General features: G+C 38.5%; 1 protein-coding gene across 2 annotated transcripts in view; it reads right to left on the bottom strand.

The window, feature by feature from the left end:
* LOC126918522 (semaphorin-1A-like) overlaps positions 1 to 25790 on the bottom strand; it is a 373869-nt gene that overhangs the window by 7120 nt on the left and 340959 nt on the right. For both annotated transcript variants that reach the window (XM_050726525.1, XM_050726526.1), the window contains exons 10-13: positions 7820 to 8168; positions 7175 to 7257; positions 6994 to 7092; positions 6297 to 6581 (exon numbers count right to left, since the gene is read on the bottom strand). In XM_050726525.1, coding sequence (XP_050582482.1) covers positions 6297 to 6581; positions 6994 to 7092; positions 7175 to 7257; positions 7820 to 8168 — 816 coding nt within the window. The remainder of the gene's footprint in view (positions 1 to 6296; positions 6582 to 6993; positions 7093 to 7174; positions 7258 to 7819; positions 8169 to 25790) is intronic.

The following is a 25790-nucleotide window of genomic DNA, read 5'->3' as shown; positions in this document are numbered from 1 at the left end:
CGGAGGAGCTTCTTTAACGCGCGACGTGTCCGCGCGTTACCTGCAATAATGGCGAGTACCTTTAGCCTTAAGAGGCAATTTTCTTGCAGCGTGTGCGTCTCGAGTTTCAATGGAGCCAGTCTTTCCTGCAATTTCGTCTTGTGGCTAAATCATGCGACCGATAAAAGAGTAATAGGTCAAACTAGTTGCCGAAGACAAGCCTACGCACTTTGCATCGACATGCGATCGGTTCCATAGAACGTAAGAGGATTGAAGCCACGAGAGCAATTTTAACGGTCTGTGATTAACGCGCTTTAACTCCGTACATTGCGTGATCGTGGTGAGAGTGATAGGATTTATGGGATTATTTGATTTAATTCCTAGATTTTGATAACAGGTCTAGTATTTACTCGAGACATTTGTTATTTTCTTTGTTACCGCGAAAGATTGCACCTACGATTTTCCGTGTATAAATTTCCGTGATTAATTAATCGCTACGATTACCTTGCTATCGAGATTCGTAGGTTTTATAATTTACAGGTTTTATCAGGGGAAATATTTGCACGTGTAGCACTACCGTTATAACTAGCTACGTGAATTATTATAAGTTGGAAAGCAAGATTTCCGCGATAACGGATAAGATTAGATTTCGCTCTAGTATATTTAGTATCAAGAAAATGTGAAACAACATTCATTCGTTTCAAATTTTACGTAATATTCTTAAACGGGATGATTCATGCGCAGGTAAAAGACGCTGCCTCATTGCCATAAAGCGACATATAAATACTACCTTCGATTCTACCTACGAGTCAGCCTGACACAACCTCACAGACAACAAATCATACTCGCAAACGTACTTCGAGTCTCCGTAGTAGAGGTAAAAGCAGCGTCTGATTCACTGGCTATCAATGCCGGCAGACAGGGCGAAGCTATCGAGCTACCAGCGAATTCGCCATTTTGTCACGGTGTTGTGACTCACACCGGTAATCTACACCCCGTAGAACGCGTTAAACCGAATGTCGCGTCATTTGCGGTCGTTTCTAGGCCAGTTACGGGGAAAAAGTCGATTCCATTAGCGGTCGAGCGAACCAAATAGCAAAGCGCAAAGGGTAACGCAACTTGCAGTCGCTCCGTTCGCACTGACACGAGCGAAAGCGAGACTTTCCTTCGTAGAATGCTTCTTTGTAACGTACTTGAATCTTAGACACCACAAAAGTCGATACTCTATGGACAAATGATTTAGCTTGACGCAGGTGACGAAGGTGAGCTAAGTTGTAGAAAATAATGAAACTCCGTTACGGGATGATTGCTCGTAAGATGAGAAAGTGTACGTACATCTAACTGTGCTTTCGAGACTGTAGCGGTTATTTCATGGTGAACAGCGTAAGAGGAAAGCCAGGAATTCTATGTGACGAAAACAAACGAAGATAATAAATTGGAGGAGAAAATTTGCGTTTGAGAAAACGCTATTCGATTAGCCGCAGATAAGTAATTCTGCGCTGCCGATGTTACATTCTGCTTCGCTACTTCGATAATTCTAAATCTCGTTAAAACGAAGGAAAGTTAGCACGAGAAGTCGTAGACGGTTTTACCCGTCAACGTAAACCAAGCAAACACGACATGTAACGTTACCTTCTAATCACCGCCGTGTTTCCCGTTCGATCGTACGGGAAATCGATTTTCCCCGTGACAACCGCTTCTGGCTGTGCTCATTGTGATCCTGTGATCTGGAGCACTTTTAGCAGCGGTGAACGGCCAAGTAACGCTCGTTAGGAGCGTATCGGGCGACGTAAACCGACGCATAAATTCCAATTTATCCTGCAGGCCAGACGGTACACATCTGACGCTGTTGCACACCGCGCCGTGTCGAATACCATAAATCGATTTCAGGATACATTTGCATCGGGCCGATAGCCCCGTTATCGCGTCTACGTATCTTCTAGCCCACGGTGACCAGTCGAAAGAAGCGTATTGTCAGTTCTACATCGCCTGCTACCGGTGGAATCGAGTCTGTTGCAAGTAGCTTCCAATTGAACTGTAAAGTTTGCAACGCCTCGCGAGTACTTTGAAGAAAACACACGTATTTTCAAGTAAACACGAACCTAGATAAGTTCCAGCTCTTTATAACAGTATTTTGATGTTTTTTGCTAGTTGTATTCGCGAATACGCGTAGAATTCGATTCCATCGCTAGACCGATCGCTATCGGCTATTTGCCAGCTGAACCATCGTGCGAGCTATCGCGAGAAAAGCGTACGGTGAACGGTGATGAATATGGGAAAAAAAGCAAAAGAAGACTGGTCGATTGAAATGGACGGCCAAATAACAAAATATATAGTTGTTATGGCTACGATGGAGAAAGAAATCGCGTTTATAAACGGTCGCGATACATCCACGTAACACGCGTCCCCTCAACGTCGCACGTGCTACTACGTCGCTGGCCGATGCGAATTTGATTACGACAGAAATTGATGGCCGCTGATATAACCAGCGTGAAATATGAATATGCTGAAGCTTATAAGATCGTTCGCGAGCGTACAAAGTAAATGTAAGTTTGAAGCGGTCCTTCTCGCATCCCGTCGCTCAGAAATACCGCTATATTCGCTAGATGGAAAATTCGTGAAGATATTCGCGCGGTTCGTTTTTAAGATTTCAAGAATTCTTCCTGTTTTCGTCTTTTCTTGTTACTTATTTATTTACCTTTTTACTTTTCTTCTTTTTCATTTCTGGCAAAAATTAGACAAAACCTACAACCGGAGTGGAACGGTAAAATTTTCAACTGCGCCCGGGTGAGTTTAACCCGAGAAATTCTTCGGTTTAATGGACAAATTCCTGAGAGAAATTCCGCTTAAAAAGTTAAAGCGACGATAGACATTTTTAACATATCCTGTTTAGACGGTTCTTGTCTTGTCATTCTTTTCTCTCGATTCTACAAACATTTTTCGAACTTCGGTTCGCCTGTACCATCGCAAGACGAAATGAGATACCTTGCACTAAATTTACGGATTTTTGTAGAATTTATTACGAACGTTTCTAGGTAATAGATGCTGACAGCGACTAATTAAAATAGTTTTCCTCGTTATAACAAACATTTTACAATCTTTCGGATAACAAAATTCTACGGTTAAAATCACTCCACTTTTAAGGGGATTTACACATTTTTACAAGTTCTCGGTTTTAAAAGTAGAATTTTTACGGGCAAAATGATTCTTCCTTTAAGGCGATAAAGTTGTCGCAACCGGTTTCGCATCTTTTGCAATTTTTCCCCCAAAAGATTATGTTTTATGAATGGAAGTAAGTACAAAACCAAAAGTACAACATAACGCTATAAACTAGTAATCAGTAATAGTTTTAGTAGGAGATTATTCACAGACGTACATATTCGTTACGAAAATATCTCCTTTTAAACAACTTTTTTGATCGTAATTTCTCTTTGTCGTCGTCTGAAATAAGATCCCAAACCTACTTTAACTATCTATCTCGTTTAACACTTTGACTGCCACTCCGAAATCACATGTCTTCGCTCAGGACGCCACGGGAATATTTTTATTATTCGAAGCATATAATGGCAAAATAATAATAAATTGATGATGTAAGACAACATTCTTCCCCAATGGACCGTTTATTTTATTGGTGGTCACGGGTGACCACTGTGGCGCCTTGGTAATAGTTGATAGCGACGTATTAGAACAAGGTTTCGTTTATTTTAACAAACTATTCGTATATATATACGAATAGTTATATATAACTATACTTGTTATATATATACGTATATATATAACTATACTTGTTATTTCGTTGTAAGCAAAACGTCCAGAATACATTGTTGAAACGTGTAGAAGATATTAGGCTGAAACGGTAGAGGTCCGCAAAGAAAATTATGTTTGTGTTAAACCAATGGTAGTGGTAGATTACAACAGAGGAAAATGTGCTGTAGATTTATCAGATCAAGTGATAGCACATTCTACACCACGTAGAAGAACCCTCAAGTGATATATAAAATTAGCTTTAGAGTTATTGTTAAATACATCAATTTCAAACGAGATGATACTCTATAAACAAGCAACAAAAACAAAAATCAAGGTATCTGATTTTAGAATGGCACTCATAATGCATCTTACACAGTGCCGTTCATCAGAGCCGTCAAATATACTTATTCGACAAAGATTACGACACGAAATGCAGAAGAAAGAAGGGCAAGCGTACCTGGCATAAAAATTTTGCAGAGAGTGTTATAAAAAAAATGTTAAACGGTTAGGATTAAAAATTGATAAGAATCGGACCAAACATGTGACCAGCTATTGTCCAAATTGTATTGATGAGCCACATTTATGTTTAAAGTGTTTCAACACAGTGCACCGTTAGATGCAAGATTTGTTCTCATTTTTTTTTTATTGATGTTCTAATAAAAATGTTTAATTGTTCAATGAGGCACTTTCTATTTCAAAGTATCTTCCATTTATCGGTTATATTCAAAATGCTCTAATTGTCAATTTTCATACAATTTTTACAATTGTAAGAAGTTCAAGCGCTCCGGTCACCAATGACCAAGTGGCAGTCAACGTGTTAATTGACAGCACTGGATAAAAAACTAAAGGGAAATTTGACCAACTATATTTCGCTATTAACCTTCGCGAACGACAAAGTATACCATCCACGCGAATTTGCCAACATTTTTCCTCGAAATTCCAATTACGAGTCTCTCGACTGCTCGGCGTAACGTGATCTACGAAGCCCGAACCATACCGCATTCATAACTGTATTCACAATCGTACGGTTACGCGGCAAAGGCGTTGAAAATTCCTCTCTAGGAAGCGTGTTTCATCCGGCGAGCGAAACTTCTCCGTCGAGACCTCTTCGAGAGGAGAGGCTGTGAAACCGATCAAGGAGCGTGGCGAGCCAATTCTCACGGATAGCTCTCTTCCCCGGCATTTTAGCCTCGGTGTAAACGCGAAAAACCGGCGAATTTAACCGTGCCATGGCTAAGTAAGCGAGCTACCGTCACGCTCGTTGAACGAGGAAAACTCCTACACGATTCATGTGGCTGTGTACCGTGTAACTTTCCAACAATCCAGCTTCCAGTCAAAATGCCTTGGCAAACGTCGAATCGAGTACCACTTAACCCTTTCGAGACTGGCGGCATAATTACGTCTAAAAGCTAGCTTTTAGCAAGATTATTTTTTATAATTTTTCCTAACAACGTCGAGGCCTTTCGAGGTATACACAGTATGTTCGATTTAACCCTCTGTCGGGGTTTCTATGGTACACGTTACTATTTTTCTAATCAAAAATACTATTAGAGAACGCGTAATATAAAGAAGCAGAAGAAGGTCAATTCTATAGGAGGAATCCTGTGCGAGATAAACTGCGTTCAGTGATTTATTCCAATGTTTGTACAGCCGAAGAAACCGCTAAGATATAAAAAAATCGAATTTCATCCATTCGACGAGTCCCTTCGAACGCATTATAATTCGTTTTAGATAAAACGTTTTTTCGTATAATCAATAGATAACGAGTTGTTCTAGATAATAATAGTTTTCATTGACTTACCCTGTATACCAGAGGGATCTAATTCCTCTAACGAATAAAATTTACATTTTTGCAGTTCAGTAAATTGACATATAGCATTTTTGATATTATCTCCGTAAGAAAACTTGTTTATCGGTTAAAAAGGTCGAAGTGCTGTAGAGAAACCATAATTCGATTGCGCAATATCTAGTGAATATGGAGATTGTGCGATGACACTTTTCAATCTAATTCAACTAACCTTTTCGGCGTGACCTTCGCAAAGTGCGTCATGGCGCTATAGAATTACATATTTATTCTTTTTCAGCGAAAAGACGATAGGCCCTTTTATCTTTATCTTTTATCTAGCTGTCCTTGATTAATCGTTGTACGGATAGATCTCCTGTTAATACGTTTTTAGTATATGAGTATCATCATACCGTTCTACCAATTTGAAAGCGTTAGTTTTTCCTTTCGTTTAAATTCTGCTTAGAAATTAACGTTTCTCGCTTGTTACGAGAACACGGATTACAAATCTCACAGAGACTCATCGTATTAAGTAATCGCTGCTATCAGGATTGCCAATCCTTTGATAGAAAATAAGAGAGAGAGAGAAAAAAAAGAGAAAAAAGAAAGGAACCAATCAGCGTGAATTCATTGAAAAAAAAAAAAAGAAAACGGAAAAATAAAAATTGAAGCGAGAACGACAAGTTTACATTAGAGACAGGTCGATAACGTTTGATAATCTCGCAAGAGATCGACCTTTAAATGTCTCTCAACTCAATTAAGGAGAGTTTGCGTTAACGGGAATTACCTTGCTCGTAGCCGCAGCCCTTGTGTCTGCCGTTCATAATGTCCTGGAAGAGGGTTTTGTCAGCATCGCTGTCGTGCAGCTTAGTCGACACGGCCACACACAGATTCTTCGTAGCGTCCCAAGCACAATGTGGATCCTGAAGTGCAACGCAAGACGCGCAGGTGACCGCCGCTGCCGCGTCGCAATGATGCAGTGGTACCGCACGAATTTCGGAGTCAGCAAACACGACCAACTTGCTCGCCTCGCCGGCCAGGTGGACCACCAACAGATCCTTGATCGCTTGTCCTGAACGTGAACGGAATTGGACGCTTTAATTCTCGTGTAGGGATTAAGCACGAAGGGATATCGGCTCGTCGTTCGGAAGAAAACGTGTTTGCTGCGGTTCGTGCGACGTTATCGGTCAACGTTTAACCAATGTTGGAAATTTGATCAACGAAGATTACTTTAATAAAACTACTACTTTAATATTAATTAAAATTATTATGATCTTCGTAATACGTATTATTAGGATTTTTGTACATGGTAATTCAACGGATTGATTAAATTATTTGCTTTAGAATTTGAACATAGATAATGTGATTTCCATAATTGGATCGATGCTTATCGGATGTGGAACGATCGAACGTTGAATTTCACGAGGCTTCGAGCGTTTCATTTGCAGGGAAAAAATGCGTGGAGATTTTCGAGGACCGCTTACCGTACTTGAGTACTTGAACATCGCTGACGATGACCTGGCTAACGTTGTTCAGAGAATCCGGCGCTCGAGTATTGAGCGCTTTGAGAACTCGGCCGTCGTCTACGAATAATTATGAAATTATCATAATTAAATGCCGTGCGAGTGCTTTTGTTCGCCGTGGTGCACAATTGCGGTAACTCACCTGTTCCGACGTACAGGATATCGTAGGCTTTGCCATCCAACGCCTTCACTTGAGGATCCACGGCGACTTTGGTAAATCTGTAACTGGAATACGACACTTCGGTTTGATCGTCGCTCTTTCGAATTACATTCCAACGTCGTACTCTTATAATTGGTATCATTTTCGACACTCCAAATAATTGGAAACTCTACGAGATTACGTTAGCTGTGACTGTACCGGAAATTAATGTTGAACAAGTTGCGTTGCCATTTTGTATAATTCCATTCATTTAGCAATCTTGCTTGTTATAGTAAGTTGTTACGAAGCAATGTTTGACTTGAACGTAAAGTTAGTTGCTGTCTAGTTCGCTTTCCGACTGCTGCTACTACTACAACAACTACTACCACCACTACTGCTATTATAAGTGTTTCGATAAAGCGGCTATCAAGCAAAGATATGTTCAAATATTCACAACATATTCACGAAAATAATAAAGTTTATTCGTCTTTTGTTCGTAAGATAACTCGAGCAACTCGAAGAACCAAGGAAAATATATAATTCCATTAAAAAAGAAAAATGTATTTACGGAGAAAAATCCTGTTACAACGTGACAGCGCTTGGAATCACAAACAAAGAAATGACGAATAACGAATAGCAAACACTTACTTGAAGCTGACTTTGGTTATCACAGGTAATGAAAAGAAGGATTGGACCGCATCGTCCATGAGGGGGTGCGCTTTGACAAAATTTACGGTCACGTCTGGAAGTGTCCTGGAGTCGTTTACGCATGCACCGGGTCTAGGCTCCGGCACCTTTTCCGGAAGTACTCGCAACCAATTGCTGTTTATGGTTTCTTGTTCCTTGAACGCACCCTGGAAGACTTCGAGGACGTTCTTCATGGAGAAAGCGCAGACGGCCGAACCGCCGATCGAATTCACGGGGGTTGTGAACACCCCATAAACCAAACGGGCACGCTCGCCGGCGTAAACTCCTTCCGTGACGTCGCTCGTTGACTCTGAAATAATTGTAAATCGCTCGATAAACCGCTCGTCCTCCACATATCGCGCTTTTTGCTTCGTTTCACGCGTGGCATCGATTTTCGACCATTACCACTTTTTCCATCGATTTAGTCATGTTTCTTATTCCAATTGCTTGCTTTTGTGGCTATGTAATTTTTCTTTCGCTGCTTCTCTTTTAACTAAATATCCAATTGACATTTTTCAATTTAGATAGACGTGTTTTTTCTTTTTGCAAGTTTCTCTGTGAGGAAAGAGTTGCGCGAATATCTTACGGTATGGCGAAAATGAATGTTTCTAGAATTCTTTGCGTTACTATTCATTGTAATACAAACGTATTCAAAGTTTCTTATTCCGTATAAAACAATATTATTATTAGGTCATCGCATAAGTTCGTGCCGACTTTTGTGTATACATTTCATATTTAAAAAAAAAAACAAGAGAACTTTTATCAAGACGGAATATTGGCCCTACCAGAAAAATGGGAAGAAGTTGTACAACGAGAGGGGGATTACATTTTTTCATGAAACTGAAAGGTATGTAAACAATCTTAACATATATAACTTTGTGTAACGATGTTATCAAGTAAAATTACCAGTTTCAGTGGTTTATTTAAAGCAACAGTATCACAAAATCAGCCCCTTTTTAAAAACGTAACAAATTTCCTTGAAACTTTCCCTAACATTGTTCCCTCTAACATTAACAATTTATTATGCAACATACGAAAACCTGTTGTTACATAATTCTATTACACGTTTTAGAAGAGTTCAACGTTCGAAGCACTTCGAGTATCATAATTTAATTATTATCAGTACCTCTACTCCTCCATGTTACCGATGAAACCGACATCGCGTAATACATATATGTATGTAGATACGTATACATATGTACTATACACAGTACAAGGATTAAATTCTACGTACGGCATTTTAAGAGAATTTCAATTTTCGATTAACTGGTTAGGAGGGTAGAAATTATTAATCAACGATTGCTACACGCAGTATACGCACGGTACTGTACTCCATTAATGCGATACTATCGTTAAGTGATAATAACAATTTTGTGTCGGTTTGTCCATAACGCGCATTATAAAATTAGTATCCTTATAAAACTAACAGTTCAAGTGGGTGGTACATGCGAGAAATTGTAATTTGCTGGCTGCTAATAAGGTGTTAATATTAATTTGAACAGCGACCTCTTGCATAATGGGGTGAATGACGTTACGCCATAGCGTAATATCAATTATGCTAACTCGTGTGTGTATATGTAGGAAAACATGTCCTTTTCGAGGCTGCTCCGCTCCCCACGTAAAATGTTAATATAACATTTTCACGTATTCGATTTAATTGAAAACCACTCGCTAATACGTCGTTGGTTAATGTATTACGAACGCTATAGATCATTTCATCATTCATGTTCAGTGTCATCGTTGGAACATTGAAAATTACTAATTTACATTAACGCGATAGTTCTTGTTAATTAAGCGGACACGAAATAATAACGGCCATATGTTTGTCCCTGTGAATTAGTTTGCGATTTTCAGGGAAAACTAAAATCACGTATTACCGAAGGTCACTGTATTTCACCTGAATACTATTACACGCAACAAGATGTTCCATTTTGTGTCTTTTAAAGCAATTTTATAACTTTTTGCAATTTTACAATCTGATACGTTATCAATTAATCCTATTCAACTTCTACTCTGTTTTATTTATTTACTTGTGCGTTTAAACATTACGCTATCCTTACGTAAACCATCCTGTTCTACAAAAATTCTGTTACTTTAGTATAATATTGTGCTGTTATACCACTTTGTAGCCATAATTTCCTCTACTTGAACTTGCAAGGACCAAAACGGATAAGGAAAAGAAATTGAAGGAAAGAACGAACGAACGAATGAATGAATGAATGAAGGAAGGAAGGAAGGAAGGAAGGAAGGAAAGAGGCAAGAAGTATGAAAAAGAATCGATGTCAAGTGGAAAAGAGCAATCGTTGCAAAACATAGGATCGAGTATGACGTTAAAGAGGTTCGTCTAACGAGTTACCCTCACAGCCCGCTTGCATAGACAAAAATAAGGATCGGTCTCACAAAGAGCTCTTGAGTCATCTTAAATTCAAATTTGCCCTTAATGCATAGTTCGTGTGACACGAGCCGTGCCTTGATGTTAGCCTTTAAATCACGGACGTTTCGAATCGCTGCGCTGGTACACCGGTAGCCGATGATGGCCATTAATATTAAAAATTCCCCGGGAACAATAACGTTAAAGAACCGTAATCCAAGCGAGCAAAGACTGAATGGAAGTCGGTTGAAAGGAAACGTAGCGAAAGTTTTCTGTCACTTGCTCGTTAATTCCGCACGAGCGAGGCTAAAAACCATTAATGCGGCCATTCTTTGGGGAGCATTAGCACGAAGAAAGGGTAATTCGTGTTCGATAAAACATTGAATAAAACGCCGAACTCACGTCTCCCGGTTACGATATGCTGGAAAACTCCCAAGGTGCTAGCTTCCAGAAATGACCAACATTTTATTGTTTTTTTTTTTTATTGTAGGTATATCGATTCGAAAATCAACTTGTTATCAGATAATGATATTATCGTTTCGCTATATAATTAATAGATCACCAAGCATTGTCGTGCTTATTGGTACAAACACGTTGAGGTAGTCGGAGCAGCAGGTATAGGTATTACTTTTGTGTAATTAAATTTTCTCGAGAATTAAGTTTCCTACGTTTCGTATAGCAAGTTCGACTAATTCGAAATAATTTTACGTGAATTTTAATACGATTTTTAGCGAAGAACTATCCACATTTTACGGGAAATCGAGTTTAGTTTATCAGAGTTAAAAGTTTAGTTTCCTTTGCTCGAGCTGGCGCTCGACTCATTCTTGTGCAACAGTTATCACTCGTTGGCCACCATGTTTACAAATTTCTCAATTTTTGCTGCACTGGATTTACGAGTTTATTACTCGCAGTAAACTTCTCCGGGAACTAAGCTAATTTCGCTAGAAAGTTACCGCTAAAGGCCAGTGTCCCAGTTTCTATCAGCTTAAGAAATCACCTCGGTGGAAACTCGGAATGACTTCGTCAAACTAATAAGGAATTTTCAAAAAACGTGTAATATTTGTTTCTCTCTCTCTCTCTCTCTCTCTCTCTTTATGATAAATGTTAACTTTCGCATATTTCTTACAAGATTAATCAAATACTAAGTACCAGACTTTAGATAGCTACAATTTTTAATCGTTTTCTATTATTTGCTTTTTATGAGTTTCGGCACGGTACACCATGAACTGCTACCACATGTCGGAACGCACTGGCAAATTATTTTTGAAATTCGACGATTCTCGTAATTTCCTGAATGTTTTGGAAGAAGAAGACGGAAGCGTCTTATTTGTCGATATTTCATATAGTAACCGATTTAATCAATAATAATGGAATCTAGGAAACTCAATATGCCATGTGTAAGTTAATTTGAAAGCTTATTATTTATGAATATACACCTATATTATCGTGAAAATTATTATCGAGTAAAATCTAATCGATGAAAAGATACATAAATTCTTGGAATTCTAAGCTTGGAAAAACGTAAGGGAAATCACGACAACGGATAGTCACATTTAACAGGAGGAAACGTCCACAAGTGCTCTCCGTGGTGCGATGAATTCAAAAGCGAATTTTGCGAGAAGGTGCGAAATGTAAAACGGTTTTCCACTGCTGAAAGAACTCGCCATGCCGTGTACGTTAAGCGGAATCATGTAATTACAAATTCGTCGACGGAAATTTGGGAAAAGCAGAAGCTGGAAGGATGATCAACGGGCCGAAAACGCAGCGACTTCGAGAATGCAAATTGTTGTTCGTTTCTTGTCAAAGCGGCAAGCACCTCGCTTTCAAAGTTGCGCGCTTACGGAAGCAGTTTTTAGTAAATACACTGCTAGCCTTAATAAAGCTCCGCATCCTTGATCACGAAAACACTCGACCAGCTGAATAGACGAACTAAGTTGAGGCTGCGTCAGTGTTACCAGGTTTAGCCTCTTTAAAAGGTTCGGTTAATTGTTTTCGTTTTTTGTAGGGTCCGGATTTTAAAGAACGATGCTAACCCAGCGCTTCTATTTTTATTTAGTCACAGACTGATGGTATAGATCGATGAATTTTAATTAATTCATTGTTCCGCTATTATATAAGTAGCTCGAATAGGGGAGGTAAGAGTACGAAGTAAGTATGAAGATATCTACAAAAAGCGTTTTCCAGTTGCTTTTAAACTGGTTTCAAATTATTTAAAAAGTTTGCACGATATTTTAGTGCTTACTTGAATTCGCTTTCGACGAATACACGTTACAAACGCTCGTTCGGCGTTTTAATTTATATTCTACGTAATCCTTTAAAAATTGAAAAATTCTTTGTGATCCATGTACAGGTGCCACTATATAGGATTTTATTGTACACGTTTATTGCGTCTAAAATCAAAAGTTGTTCGTAGCACGCGGCACGGAGTAGAAAAGGGTATTGTTTTTACTTTCTAAGGCTTCGATTAGCAACGTCGAGAAATTATAATGAACATTTTTTAAGCGAATATATGTACTAAAAAATACATTACTAAAGTGTAGAAAAATCTGCAAATTATTAGAGAGATGTTCGTTTAAAAGCAAAGGATGACGATGGAAGCATAAAATTGTGTACGTATTCTTTGCGAAATCCACTAGCGTGCAGGGAATAATGATTTCTGTTTAACAAAGATGCAAATAAAGCTCCTGGATATTAAAACTGTTTGTTGACAAACGCATGGTACGTAAATACCAGTTGGATGAAACTTTTCAATTTTCATCTGTGACGAAAAATCGAACGGAATGAATATACTAAACCAACAAAATGAAACCAACTCGTACGTTTCCGCAATATCGTATAAGGTTCGAAGCGCAAATCATTTTGCAGGGAAAGCGAACGATCTGAAACAAAGATTTATTCGCCATTATGTTTATTTCACTTTTATACATCTAATATTTTACGCGACGAGAAGTCACTTTTCCTACTAGTTGAAAAACAAGCACTTTCTCGCGATTCGACGTAGGTAACGGTGCAAGAGGAAAACTTGTCGTAAACTCTGATCCGTATGTGTTTCCTTTCCGAATTTCAGTCTAAGTTCTTTTCGAAATATGTTTTCCAAGTCGGTGCTTTCTAAACGTCCACGTGAGTTTCCGTTCCAATGTTACGTAACAAAATGTTTTTACTCCGACCCAATGGCCCATGTTAAAACTCCTCGCCAATACATCGGAGGCGAATATACACGAGCAACCGTGCTACTTCGGAAATCTTCTTCTGCATTCGACAAACTTTCCACGAAGCCGATCAAACATGTATGTCACTCATCTATAGAACATATTTTCTTTCGGACCTTCTTTCGCTCGTAACCTGAATAAGTTCGTTTAACCGAGATGCAAATGTGTCTTTTTCAATTATCGAGGGAACACTTTTTTTTTAATTCATACGATCCTCCGATAATCTTTAATATGATAATACGACGAACTATGACTAATTTAGATACTTTAATTGAATGGATAATACGCGCCAATAATGTTCGTGCATTCACCGATCTTTTTTTATCAGTCGCCTTACTTTCTTAACACGTTCAGACCGGCGTGCGCCACCGGTGGCTCACGCTTGAATGTTCCATCGAACGGTGCGTATCAGCAAAAATGTAGTTCGTTTAGTGATCAGAACAAATTGCCATACAGTTGAACATTTAAATAATGGAAATTTAACGTAAATTAATTGAAAAAAGTAGGATTTATTTAAAAAAATAACCATTCAATGTTATAAACTTATTACAAATACGAATACGAACACAGGAATAAAATAGCAGCGCCAACGTGAACGTGTTAAGCCAACTCGTACTTTGTTTTAGATTCTTATCTGTTCCATCTCGCTGTTTTATTTATCACTCTGTATCTCACACACGTACAATGTTTTTTATTAATGGATTTTCCCATCAATAAACAAATAAATAAATTAATTAAGTAAATAATTTTTGGAAACAGGTATCTCACTGTTTCGATCGAAAACCTAAAATGTTTTATATTTTGAACGAATGTATTTCATTAGAAATTATTTTATACTTTCGGCTATACACCGAGATTCAGTTTCGTTAAACTGCTACACAGTGTTACTAACCGCTGCAATGCACAATGCACGAAATTATGAAAATTCTTCCCGCTTTTAAACTGAGAAGTTGAATATATTTTAAAAATGATTAGCTTGCGAAATGCACCGATTGATGAATTTATTTGATTATATGTAAGCAAATTTAACGAAGCCCCGAAATACTGTACGATATAATAATGTTGCTATTATATATATTATGCATATGCAAGTATGGTATTATACTAATAGAATATTAATAGAATATCCATAATTATACCATTATTAAAACGTTAATCTTGGTTTCGTTCATTTACGAGTATTTTGAAAATTCGTTTTACGATTATCATGGTTATTCGCTGAAAATTCTAGTTGTGAGCGTGTAGAAATAATCTTCGGCTTTTCGTCGTACGATAAATCTGTACGTGAAAGTTTTCCTGGTATTGGGATGTGGTATTTGCAAAGGAACGATGTGTGTATGAGCCGGTTAGTTCTTACTTTAAATAAGCCACGCGGATGAACGTGTGGCGTACGATCGTGAAAACATTGGCGAACAACGAGAGAACCGGCTGGGAACGTCGAAGGGGCGAGCGAACGTGGCTTTGTCCTTGTTGCTCGTCTCTCGTCCATTACCCTTCTTAAGTTTAAAAGTCGAATAAGCCAACCAACTTCCGCTTACGTTCCTCTCTTCGGAAAAGCACGCGTGAAAGTGGAAACTCGGCTACGTTGGCGAAAAACTTTTCGTCGGCGAATTATTCTTCCCCTTAAAATACGATAGGTGATATTTTTTCGGTCGTTCGATTTTAGTCAGAGACAAAGTATGGTCGAAGGAAGTTTGTCAAATTCACGTTCTTTCGGTTATCAATGAGGATTCTAGCGAGATCGTTGGCGAAACGAGTAATCTCCTCGCTTTTTCTTTCCTTTTGAAAGGCAGCCAGAGGCCGAGGCTGATGGAAAAGCAATTTAAGAATTCGTACACTCGTCCCAGTTCAGTGCCAACGTACCGTTTTAATATTTGTCGACAGGGCAATTCTCAGTCGCACAAGATGATCACAGATATCATTGATTATTGTATAAGAAAACAATGTGGTCACCTATATTGACTTAGTTAATTAAAGCTTCGTGCCAGTTGAGGCTTGAGCTATTAACACTTTTACTGTCACGTCGAAATCACGTGTTTCGCACAGGACGCCACGGGAGTATTTTTATTATTCGAAGCATATAATGGCATGATAATAATAAATTGATGATGTAAGACAGAATGTTATAAAAAAAATGTTAAACAGTTAGGATCAAAAATTGATAAGAATCGGACCAAAAAGATGACCACCTATTGTCCAGATTGTATTGATGAGCTACATTTATGTTTAAAGTGTTTTAACACAGTGCACTGTTAGATACAAGATTTGTTCTCCCCTTTTTTATTGATGTTCTAATAAAAATGTTTAATTGTTTAATGGGGCATTTTTTATTTCAAAGTATCTTCTATTTATCGGTTATATTCAAAATACCCAAACTGTCAATTTTCATACAGTTTTTACAATTGTAAGAAATTCAAGCGCTTCGTTCACCAATGACTACCATGGCGTCACAGGAGAAACCGTGGCTGGTCGTATATAATCAACGTGGCAGTCAAAGTGTAAGCAAAGCCCTCAGAAATAGCTACGTATATTACGTTACGCGTCGTAAATCTAATCAATCGAGAAATCGGGGAAAATCTGTAAAAGTGAAGATCATATCCGGTATGACTTCTAAGTAGATACGCGGTTTTGGGTTACTACATCTTCATCAATTACAACGAGGCAGCGACGACCGTTTAAATTCGGTCAGAAGAAAGTTTAATCGAGAGAAAATCGCTGATCCACGAACTGGCCGATCAGCGATGCTTTTCGTTAGATAAGTCAAAATGGGCGGGGGTTTCCCTTCAAGGCGTAGATAGACTTTATAGTTATGATAGTCGAGCGGATATGGTCTCGACTATTAGAGACCACGAGTAAATAGAGATTTTTGACGAAATTGTGGCCGCTGATAATTCATTCGGCGGGACATACTTTATTTTGACACTTTCCGTGTCAAGTCTTTATTTTCGGATTTAAACTCGATCCTCTGTCGAACGCGAATCGACTTTATAGCGATACAATATCAGCCGAGAGAATCGGTTTTATCGCATGTGGAATACATCGACGATGTTTCCTTCCTTTGACACATTCGAACAGCTATAATTTTGTGTAATTTAATACGATCGATTTCTACTTCTATCGAGCTAACTAGACGTTTCTCATCGTATGACAAAGCCGGACTTATTTCGTGTACGTCAAATTCTGCTTTCATTGACTGCAGATCTACTTGCAAAATATTTCGTTCCTTTCTTTTTGCTAGTTCAGTTGCTATCGAACAGCAATCAGTATCGCAAGCAAATTTCTATTATCAAAAGTTGCACTTTTCGTAGTAGAATCACGGGAATATTTCAACTTGTACAAATAACACGTTTCAATTGTTTCTCGATTACTACTGAAAGTGTGACACAGTTACGTTTTTTTTTTTTTTTATTGAAACAACGTAGCTTTTGTAAAATATTCGACGCAAAGATACGGCAGACATAGATGAATTTGTTAGAGTTAGTTCTGCATATAAGAGGTAGTTTGCGTTGAGTTATCTTTGACCTATAATACATCACGTGCATTAAAGACGATAATTAAGTATTGATTAAGGCTGTTATGAAACGTGTCGTGATAGCATTTAATTACAGAAGGTATCGGTTAACTCAAATTCTTTTGTGAATCACCGAGGAGCGTGTTATAGTAATAATTATCATTTTCAAGATACAACGGATCTAACATCAAGAGAACGTTACGACAGACTGTTTTCGACTCCTAGACTCGATCCTGAAATTACTTTTAATTTTTAATCCTCGATTGCCAACACGTTCTAGGAAAAGTAAAGATTCAACAGCTTTTTTGGTGCTCGCTTAAATTCAACGATAACTGGAAATAGCTGGAGCGTGGCTAACACCATTGACAAAAAACTTTCAGCTAACAAAGGTACATATCCAAGCCGGAGATCCAGAAAATTATAGAACTTTGGTGATACGTAGAGCGTATATAAGCAAATGTGCATAAACTTGTAAGTAAATTCAAATACTCGTACAATGTCTCCGAAAACTTGTTTCGCTAAGAAAAACGGATTCAACCGGTATACGTTCCATGGTAAATTTCAGTTTTTCATTGAAAGGATTCCCACTATTGTTCCAAATTCAACAGGAACAGTCGAGGAACAAAGATACGAATGGTAGCTGTAACCGATCGAACGTGAAAGAAATTCTACAAATTCTCGCGCGAAATACACGAGTCTCGAATGATTACACCGATGTTCAATTCGAAAAGACGCGTAAAATTTATAGCGATTTATTTATTTGTCAGAAATATTTCAAACTTTCGAACAGTTTTTAGGAATAAAATATTTGCGATTAGATTTGTAATTATTAGGTCATCCCATAAGTTCGTTCCGTTTTTCGAACGGTTATATATGTTGAGATTGTTTACATACCTTTCAGTTTCATGAAAAAATGTAATGCCCCTCTCGTTGTACAACTTCTTCCCATTTTTCAAGTGCATTGGTCCCTTATCGCCGTATGTTTATAAATCGACGCATGAAATGTATACATAAAAGTCGGCACGAACTTATGGGATGACCTAATAGAATCGTATAAATACACAAGAATCGAATATCAAGGTGAATCGAAAGTGGTTTGTTCTTTTCGAAACGAGGAAATTCCACCTTCTTTCTGATATAATGACGAGGACGAGAATCGCGCACCGACAGGCTGAGTAGCTGGTTTTCGCGGTGAAACAAAAATCGATGGTGTATGCCTGAGGCAGGCTTTTTAATCACGATATACGCCGTAAAGGATCGCCGATACCGTTATTTGTTCTACGCGTTTTCAAAGGAAAACTGATTAATTCCAACGAGTGCGAGCGCGTAGCATTCACGCGTTAATACGTTATAAAAGTACGAGTTTGTTGGAGGAACTAGATGAGCTTTTCGAAACTGGGCGACGAGACAAACCACATATTTGGAGATCGTTTAATACATTTTTGATTATTTTAACGAGTTGCAGGAAAAGTCAGCTGTTTTCAGTTACCTTCGTTTCGCGTTTACGTTCGATCGTGAAATATTGTGATTCGCGTGTAATGGGACATCGTGGAAAGAATCGCGATATAGCTTTAATTAATCGCGTGTTTTCCTTTCCGCGATGTATCTGTTTTCGAGTTTTCAAGTTATCATTACTTGTATCAACGAATTTAATTTTTGCGGTACTCTGCGGTAAAATTTGTTATGGTTTTCGAGCATTAAAATACCGTGGGAAGATATTTTCCCATTTAATCTTTTACCCTTTGTAATCACAATTCTACAACGTGAAATATTTCTGAAAAAATATCAAATTGCCTTTGCACGTTCATTATAAAGTAACGAATATCGGTAATATAATAAAAATATGAATTAAATTGTAGAAATTAATTTCTATTTATTAGGCGTGTATCATTGCCTGCGTTATGAGAATAATTTCATATTATGAAACAAAGGAAAGCAATTCCATTAACGATGCAAATAACAATTACGTACTACGTTTCCACAAAGAACTAAATTATTCAACAAATTGATATTATTTGTATCGTATTGTTGAATTTAATACGAAGAAATTTTTGCCCACTAAACTCGCTCGTTATTTCCCCACAAGTAATGTCGTTAATATTCTTTCCTTACATAGTGAACGTGTCGATGGCACTACAATGACGCGTGATATCCAAAGGGTTAGAGATCATTTCCATAAACTTGAAAAGAAACGCAATCCCTTATCGTCCTTTCGATTACAAGTATAATACCCTATACGTATATCGATCGATGGCATCGAGCCATAAAATAGCGTTTCGAATTTCTACCACGATTTTCTATTTCCTTTTATATCGGCATTTCGTTAAGGACCGAAATTTTCCCAGAACATATCGAATTCTCGCGCATGGCTCCACCTCGGTACGGGTTACGATCAATAAAGAAGCAAAAGTTACAGCTACTTTGCATGCACAAGTATACTAATGATCTCTTTATTTTAGTTTACCTATGTGCCACCTACAAACCTAGTTACAGCTAGTTTCATCCGGGAACGAAAGAGGGTTGTTGTTAGGCTTTTCGTAACGGTTATCTCTGTCGAAAGTCAGTGGTACGACACGTTTGAGCGAAGCTCGTGTTACCATCGATCATCGATCTAATCGATGGAGGACAATCGTCTTCTTAACACTTTACCGACCGATAGCCGATTAATCAGCTTTTTGTCACCGACAATCTTTCTCATTATTTGAGCAGTAATTTGTTATTTAGTACTAGGTTACCTTGCTCAGTTGCGTCAGTTGCGTTACTTTGTAAGCTCCCACGGTTTTATGCCAATTTGAAAAACTTACCGTTTGCGATGAAAGAAAAGAATGGTATTGGAGAGTCTAAACCGAAACAGAGCCGGCGCCAGAGAGAATCTGCGCCTGAGTTGCCAGTCGGACGTGCGTATGCTGTCGAACCGCTAGCGGTCAGTAAAGTGTTAAAATTGTATTCGCCAGAACAGTACTCGTCACATTTTATACGGAGATTGTTTGGCGGCGAGCGGTTATAGTCGTAGGAAGAAGAGGTTTAAATTTTGGGAAATTCTTTAGGAAGCTTGTTCGATTTATCCGAAAACCACGACACCTCGAGCCCGTTAGTTTTACGTTTCTTAGACGTATCGTGTTTCCGTGCCCCAGGAAACGTATTCTCGCGCAACTTCTCTATCCGCTCGATATGTCCCTGCGGCGCGGCGGCCCCTTGTCGTTCTCCGAGAATTTAATCTCGTATCGATTCCTCGACTTCTTGGTTTCCGGCGCTGCCAATGTCGTTGGATAATCTATTATTTCTAACGTCACCGTTACACCACTAATCTCTTAACGACGATTAAAAATCGACGAATGGTAATTAGGCGACTGATGGATGGCTTCGGTGCATGATTGCTACAGTTTACTGGCATTTGCAATTAGTATTGGGGGTGAAAGATCGAACGTGTCTACTTATAAACTATCTTCGAGTGCAGCGTCTGGATACCACCATTTGTAGCTACTATCGTAACGAATATCGACGACATTAAGTAGTTTCTACTGATTTTTACGTTTAAGCAATCACGTTATCGAGAAATGAAACGAATGGACTTGCGTGTAATTTGTAATAGCAAAGATACGCAATTGATATATCTGATTAATATTAAAATAATAAGTACGATCCAACTTTTCTGTGCTTATCACCAACGCTAATTTATCTATAATTTAATCGTAATTTATTTGAAATCTATCCACGATTTATCTATAATAGCGGGAGAAACGAACGAACGTATGCCGGTTGACTTGTCAACCGTGTCCAGGTCTCTCTTGGCAGCCACGTTGCTATTATGCTACGAGCTAACGATAGCCAGATGTAACATTAACGAAACGAGTTCAGGGCTATCGTTGAAAGTAGCTCGAATTCCTGAGCGTTTGAAAATTTCAACTTGATAACGAAAACAATGACGACTAGACTCGGTTGCCTTGGTATCTAATTGTTATGCACCAATAACAATCAACCGTTTGATAAGCTGTCGCGTTTAAATAATTCTCTGACTTTCATTACGCGGAACGTTGGATGTTAACCCTCAACTTACGATCTTATCGCGTAAAGTATAAAATGCTTCATTAAAAATAACATTAAAAAAAAAAAAAAATGGTAAAATTTAAACAAACTATTATTTAACATAGCTAAATGTAAAATTATAAGATTTGGTCGTGATGCAAAGGAATTCTTTGTCGGTACAGGAACTTGGTATTTTTATCTCCTCTGACTTCAATTTCGCGGAACAACATAAAATTTTTAGAGATATATAGTGTTTTTAGAATCTTAGGATTCATTGCAAAAATTTTTAAGTTCCTTCGAAATGGCGGTACTCTGATTTTATTTCTTTGCTCCTAGGTTAGACCAATACGGTTCCATAATCTGTTCAAATTCTGTCGACATAAATTTCTTCGCCTGGTTGTCCAACATTTTGGGAATCTCATTCAGAGACTTCCATGAACCTGAACTGTTACGAGTTCAACATTCTCGTACATTGCATGGCTATTTTAGCTGCTTCAATGGTATGACGCAAACATGTCAATAGTACACAAACATATATCTAGTGATCCTTTTTTCCTCAACCATCTCGCTTACTTAAATACCAACGATCTCGTATATCGTTTTAGATCTTGCGCGTGTCATTGTTTTTCTTCCTATTTCATTAGTTAGCAATTCTTGGTATCTAAATTCTATTTAAGCGTGTGCTTAGTTTTCTGTTCTCGTTTAATTACGTATTAGTCAGAAGCAGCCTTAGCTAATAAGTTCCTAGTAATTATAAAATTATTAATGGATCATTCACTTGCTCGCGTGTCTTTTCTCTTTTGTATCACTAATGGTATTTCCGTCACACACGATATAACGAATAAAGTAAAATAAAATAAAAATTAAATAATCGGACCAAACCGTGGCCGGTTATTTACGATCGAAAGATATCGATTAAGAGCTATAACAAGAGAAAATTGATCGTGCGAAAAACGATTTGATAGAAAATTTCCCATTACGTCGAAAATATTCACTTAGGAAGAAAATACATTTTATAAATACGCTTTATAGATTATTGAATCGATATTATTTTATAAAAGAAACGCGTTGCTTTAAACGCACGTCGAACTTTATTAAGATGCATAGTATAATAAGCGCAATTCGCGCTTGGCAGACTGTCGATTAAAATATCATTTATTAAAAACTTTCCTCCGTGTATGCACGATACGTAATGGCGAAGAACGAGGAAAGTTTTCAATTTCTAGTTGTGAGAGAAACTCGAGTAGAAGCAACGCGCATCGAAGAATTAAGCGAATTACAAACGGTAAGAGACACAAAGCTGAAACTTTGTTCACGAAGAGAAACCCAATGATTTTTTAGACAAGATGTTTTCTTATCGAGAAATCGGTGTATCGTTAGTTTTCATTAAAATACTCGTAAGGGCTTTTAATTAAAACTATAAGCATTTTCTTTTCATTCGACGCAACGATACGGAGCAAAAGCTTTCATAAAATTCATGTGTGTTTTCATTCGATATAAATCTATATTATTCGAAATAAATTGCAATTGCAGCGAACAAGCTGTGGTTAACACAGCGATTAACTATCTCGAGCGAATTGCAATACTTTTTATTATTTCCAGTAGAATAAATGTTTCGATATAAATGTGTTTAACGTCGATCTGATTTCTGTAACTTGTACAAAATAAAATTGTCATTTCTAGTTCTTGTCGGGGGAATCGATGTTCCTATATTAATCTTTTTAAAATCGATCCAACATTTATAACTTGCAGACAAGAAATTACAAACCCGATAGTCTTTCACATTTTCCAACTTATATTTCTATAATATTTAACGTAAGAATTTCCAGGTATTTTTTTCTCCATCCGAATTATATAATAGTCACCTTTCGAAGCTTTCACGCAGCTACAATTCTTTTGATTTTACGCTTTCTCAATGTCTTTACGAGTCAATAGAGAGTGCATTGATATTTGAATAAAGAATCCTTTAAAATCCCGCGAAAGGAGATGATTCCGCTGCAAAGAATATCATACACAGAGCACCGGAATTGTTTTCTTTCTGTTCATTTCTAGACTATAGTAGCGGAAAATGTCTTTATGTTAATTCCAAGAATGCCCGAGATATTCCTTACTCAGCTCTTATCTGATATTTCTTTCCCGTACTTTGCTTTCTTACGCTTCTTATTACTTATCTTCAGCTTCACGAATGGTAACACACTGCTTATTAGCTTGTTATATATTTTTCAATATTACATCCAGATAATAAGACTCTGATATCGCCGTTGTAAATCTTGTTAATATTCGAGAAATCTATATATTTAACTTATTAAGTTTCTCCTTACATTCTTCTATATACTGTCACCGACTCTGTAAATCGCAACGCATTATCCACAAACGAGATTATAACATCGAAAATGTGTTTAAGACTCGAAGGATTTTAAGGTTTCTCTTGTTTCTGGAAAACGTTCAACACGGAAAACCGAAAATCCTCGTGGCTATATGATCCGACCACCTCCTCCAAACCACCGCCATATTCGACCGAAACCGACCAGTCCATCATCAACGATTTATACAGCCAATCTATCTCCCGCCGTTCACCCAAAGCAGCAGTCTACTCGTAGTCGTTTCAACGTCGGTCGCTCGGCGGACAGCTATTCTCTTTCCATGCTGCCCATGCCGTGGCGGTTTATTTTCCCGCGTACCTTTATCCATCTATCCGTCTATATTTCCCGGTTGGTTGCCCAGCGGCCACGTCCGACATTTTTTCTTCGGCCGTCATCTGGAAAGGACAGCAACGCCGAAGGGGGTCGGAAGGGAGTTGGACGGGGCCCTTCGGCAGCCAGATGAGCGTAGGACGAGGCAGACGGCGGTGGAGGTGGGCGTGTAGGTTGTCCGAGCAATCGGCGGGATAGTCCGGAGCTGCGATTTGGCAGCGATCCACCGGCGGCTCTCCGAGCTGGACCATAGCCAACTTTCCTCGGCCGGATAGGGATTTTGGTTCGATGTGCGGCGACAATATTCTACGTTTATACGAGAACCAGCAGTCTGTGTCTCCCCTCTGCCATCCTCTGCCATCCACTGCCACCCTCTACCGCTCCGGAGCCGCGACGCGACGTGTCTCCCGTCCACACGGTTCGTTCGATCCTGCGGGTCGACGGTGCGCGGAGCGACCATTGTGTTCCGCACTCGAGGCTGCTGCTGCTGGTTCATTTCGCCGCTGCTCCATAACCAACCCAGCCGACTTATCGAGTGACAAAGTACATAGGCGCGCGCGCGCCGAGCTCTGAAAACCGCTGAACGTGCCGGTGAATATGTACCTAGAATATGTACCACACTGATGCGAGATGAGGAGACGGGGAGAACGACGGAGATTCCGAGCGTGATCGTGGAACTGATGGCGAAGGGAATGCGTGTCCGACACCGCGGGAACCGAGCTTGATGGCTCTTCCTCCGGGATCCCTGTCGGGGCTTCCGACATGATTCTCTGCTCTCAGGTTTTGCCCTCCAGAGGCACATTTTCGAAACGCCTTGATTCCTTTTCTTTTCCTTTTTTCAAGAGGCGGAATTTGATGCGGAAAGGGAGTTTATTCGGTCCGGCTTTCTCATTGTTGTTTTCGATGCATCGTCTTCGTGTTGATTTTAGACCGACACTTTTGTTCTTCGTTTTTTAAAGATCCGACGAAGGGCTAGGTTGTCCGCTGTGTGCTGGTTCCGCTTTGTTCTCTTTTTCTCCTTGTTTCAATGGCTATTTTTCGAGATTGTTGCAGTGAACTTCAAAAGAGCTTCAATGTTCCCCTATTTTTTTTTTTTTTAATCTTTTTACCGCGTTTGTATACCAGCGTAAGAATAATAGGTAGTAGTTAACGATGAAAGATAAGTATTTTTCACGTATATACGAGTAACATTTCAAAATAAATCAAATATATCCTGTCGATATTTTTGATAAAATTCGATTTATAATAAAACGAGCAACGTTTTATTATGCATCATATGCGGCATGTGAAAACTTAATTATTCGATAATTGGATATTAAGGTTTATATTGTTTTGTATTATACGCTTGAATATGTGTATTGTGTATTTTGTGTATATTTCAGTGGATTTTATACAATATTATTGACGCTCATCGAGCGCTCGTTCAAAGGGAAACAAAATAGGTATCAATGTATCGGACGTCTAGTGCCTCTTCATATCTTTCCGTGCTTTTTGGTATTTTTATACAGATGTCGAAATACAACTTTTTCACCAGATACGTAATCAATTTCACTCGCGTTCAAAAAGTGATCTTCAAAAAATCAAAAGCAGGAAAAAATTATCATCGTATTCGTTCCTCTTTTTTTTCTCACTCTTAAATAACCGGATTAATAAACGCGGTTAAAGATGAAATTTCCTTACGCGTAATTTACGAGATCGATGAGCCAACCTACGAAACGGTAAACGCTGGCCTAACCTTGAATAACTATACGAAATGCTTGAAAGTTGCCAGTAATATCACCGTTGAACCCGTCTTTCTTCCTCTTATCTGACGTTTCACCGAAACTAATCTCGGCGTACGTTTCAGATAACGCTCCGAACGACACGTCTGGTCCACCGTATAGTCGCAACAAATTCACCTCGGTTCTCTCGTTCAATTAACTCTTGACCTCTTTCGAAGGGGACTTGGAAAATTCGTTGATTAAAAACTTTGTTTATGACACGAGATATCCGCGCGAGTGGCTATCAAAAATGAAAGCTTCAAAATCACGTTCTCGTGATTTATCCGCTCCATTGGTTCTTCGTTCGCGCAACAAAAACTCCAAAAGCATCCTAATCTTTTGGTAATGCACCGAGCCAATCG

The sequence above is a fragment of the Bombus affinis genome, chromosome 7 (assembly GCF_024516045.1).
Source record: "Bombus affinis isolate iyBomAffi1 chromosome 7, iyBomAffi1.2, whole genome shotgun sequence".
Classification (NCBI taxonomy): domain Eukaryota; kingdom Metazoa; phylum Arthropoda; class Insecta; order Hymenoptera; family Apidae; genus Bombus; species Bombus affinis.
The sequence above is the reverse complement of the archived record's forward strand: the minus strand, read 5'-3'. Positions and strand labels throughout refer to the sequence as shown.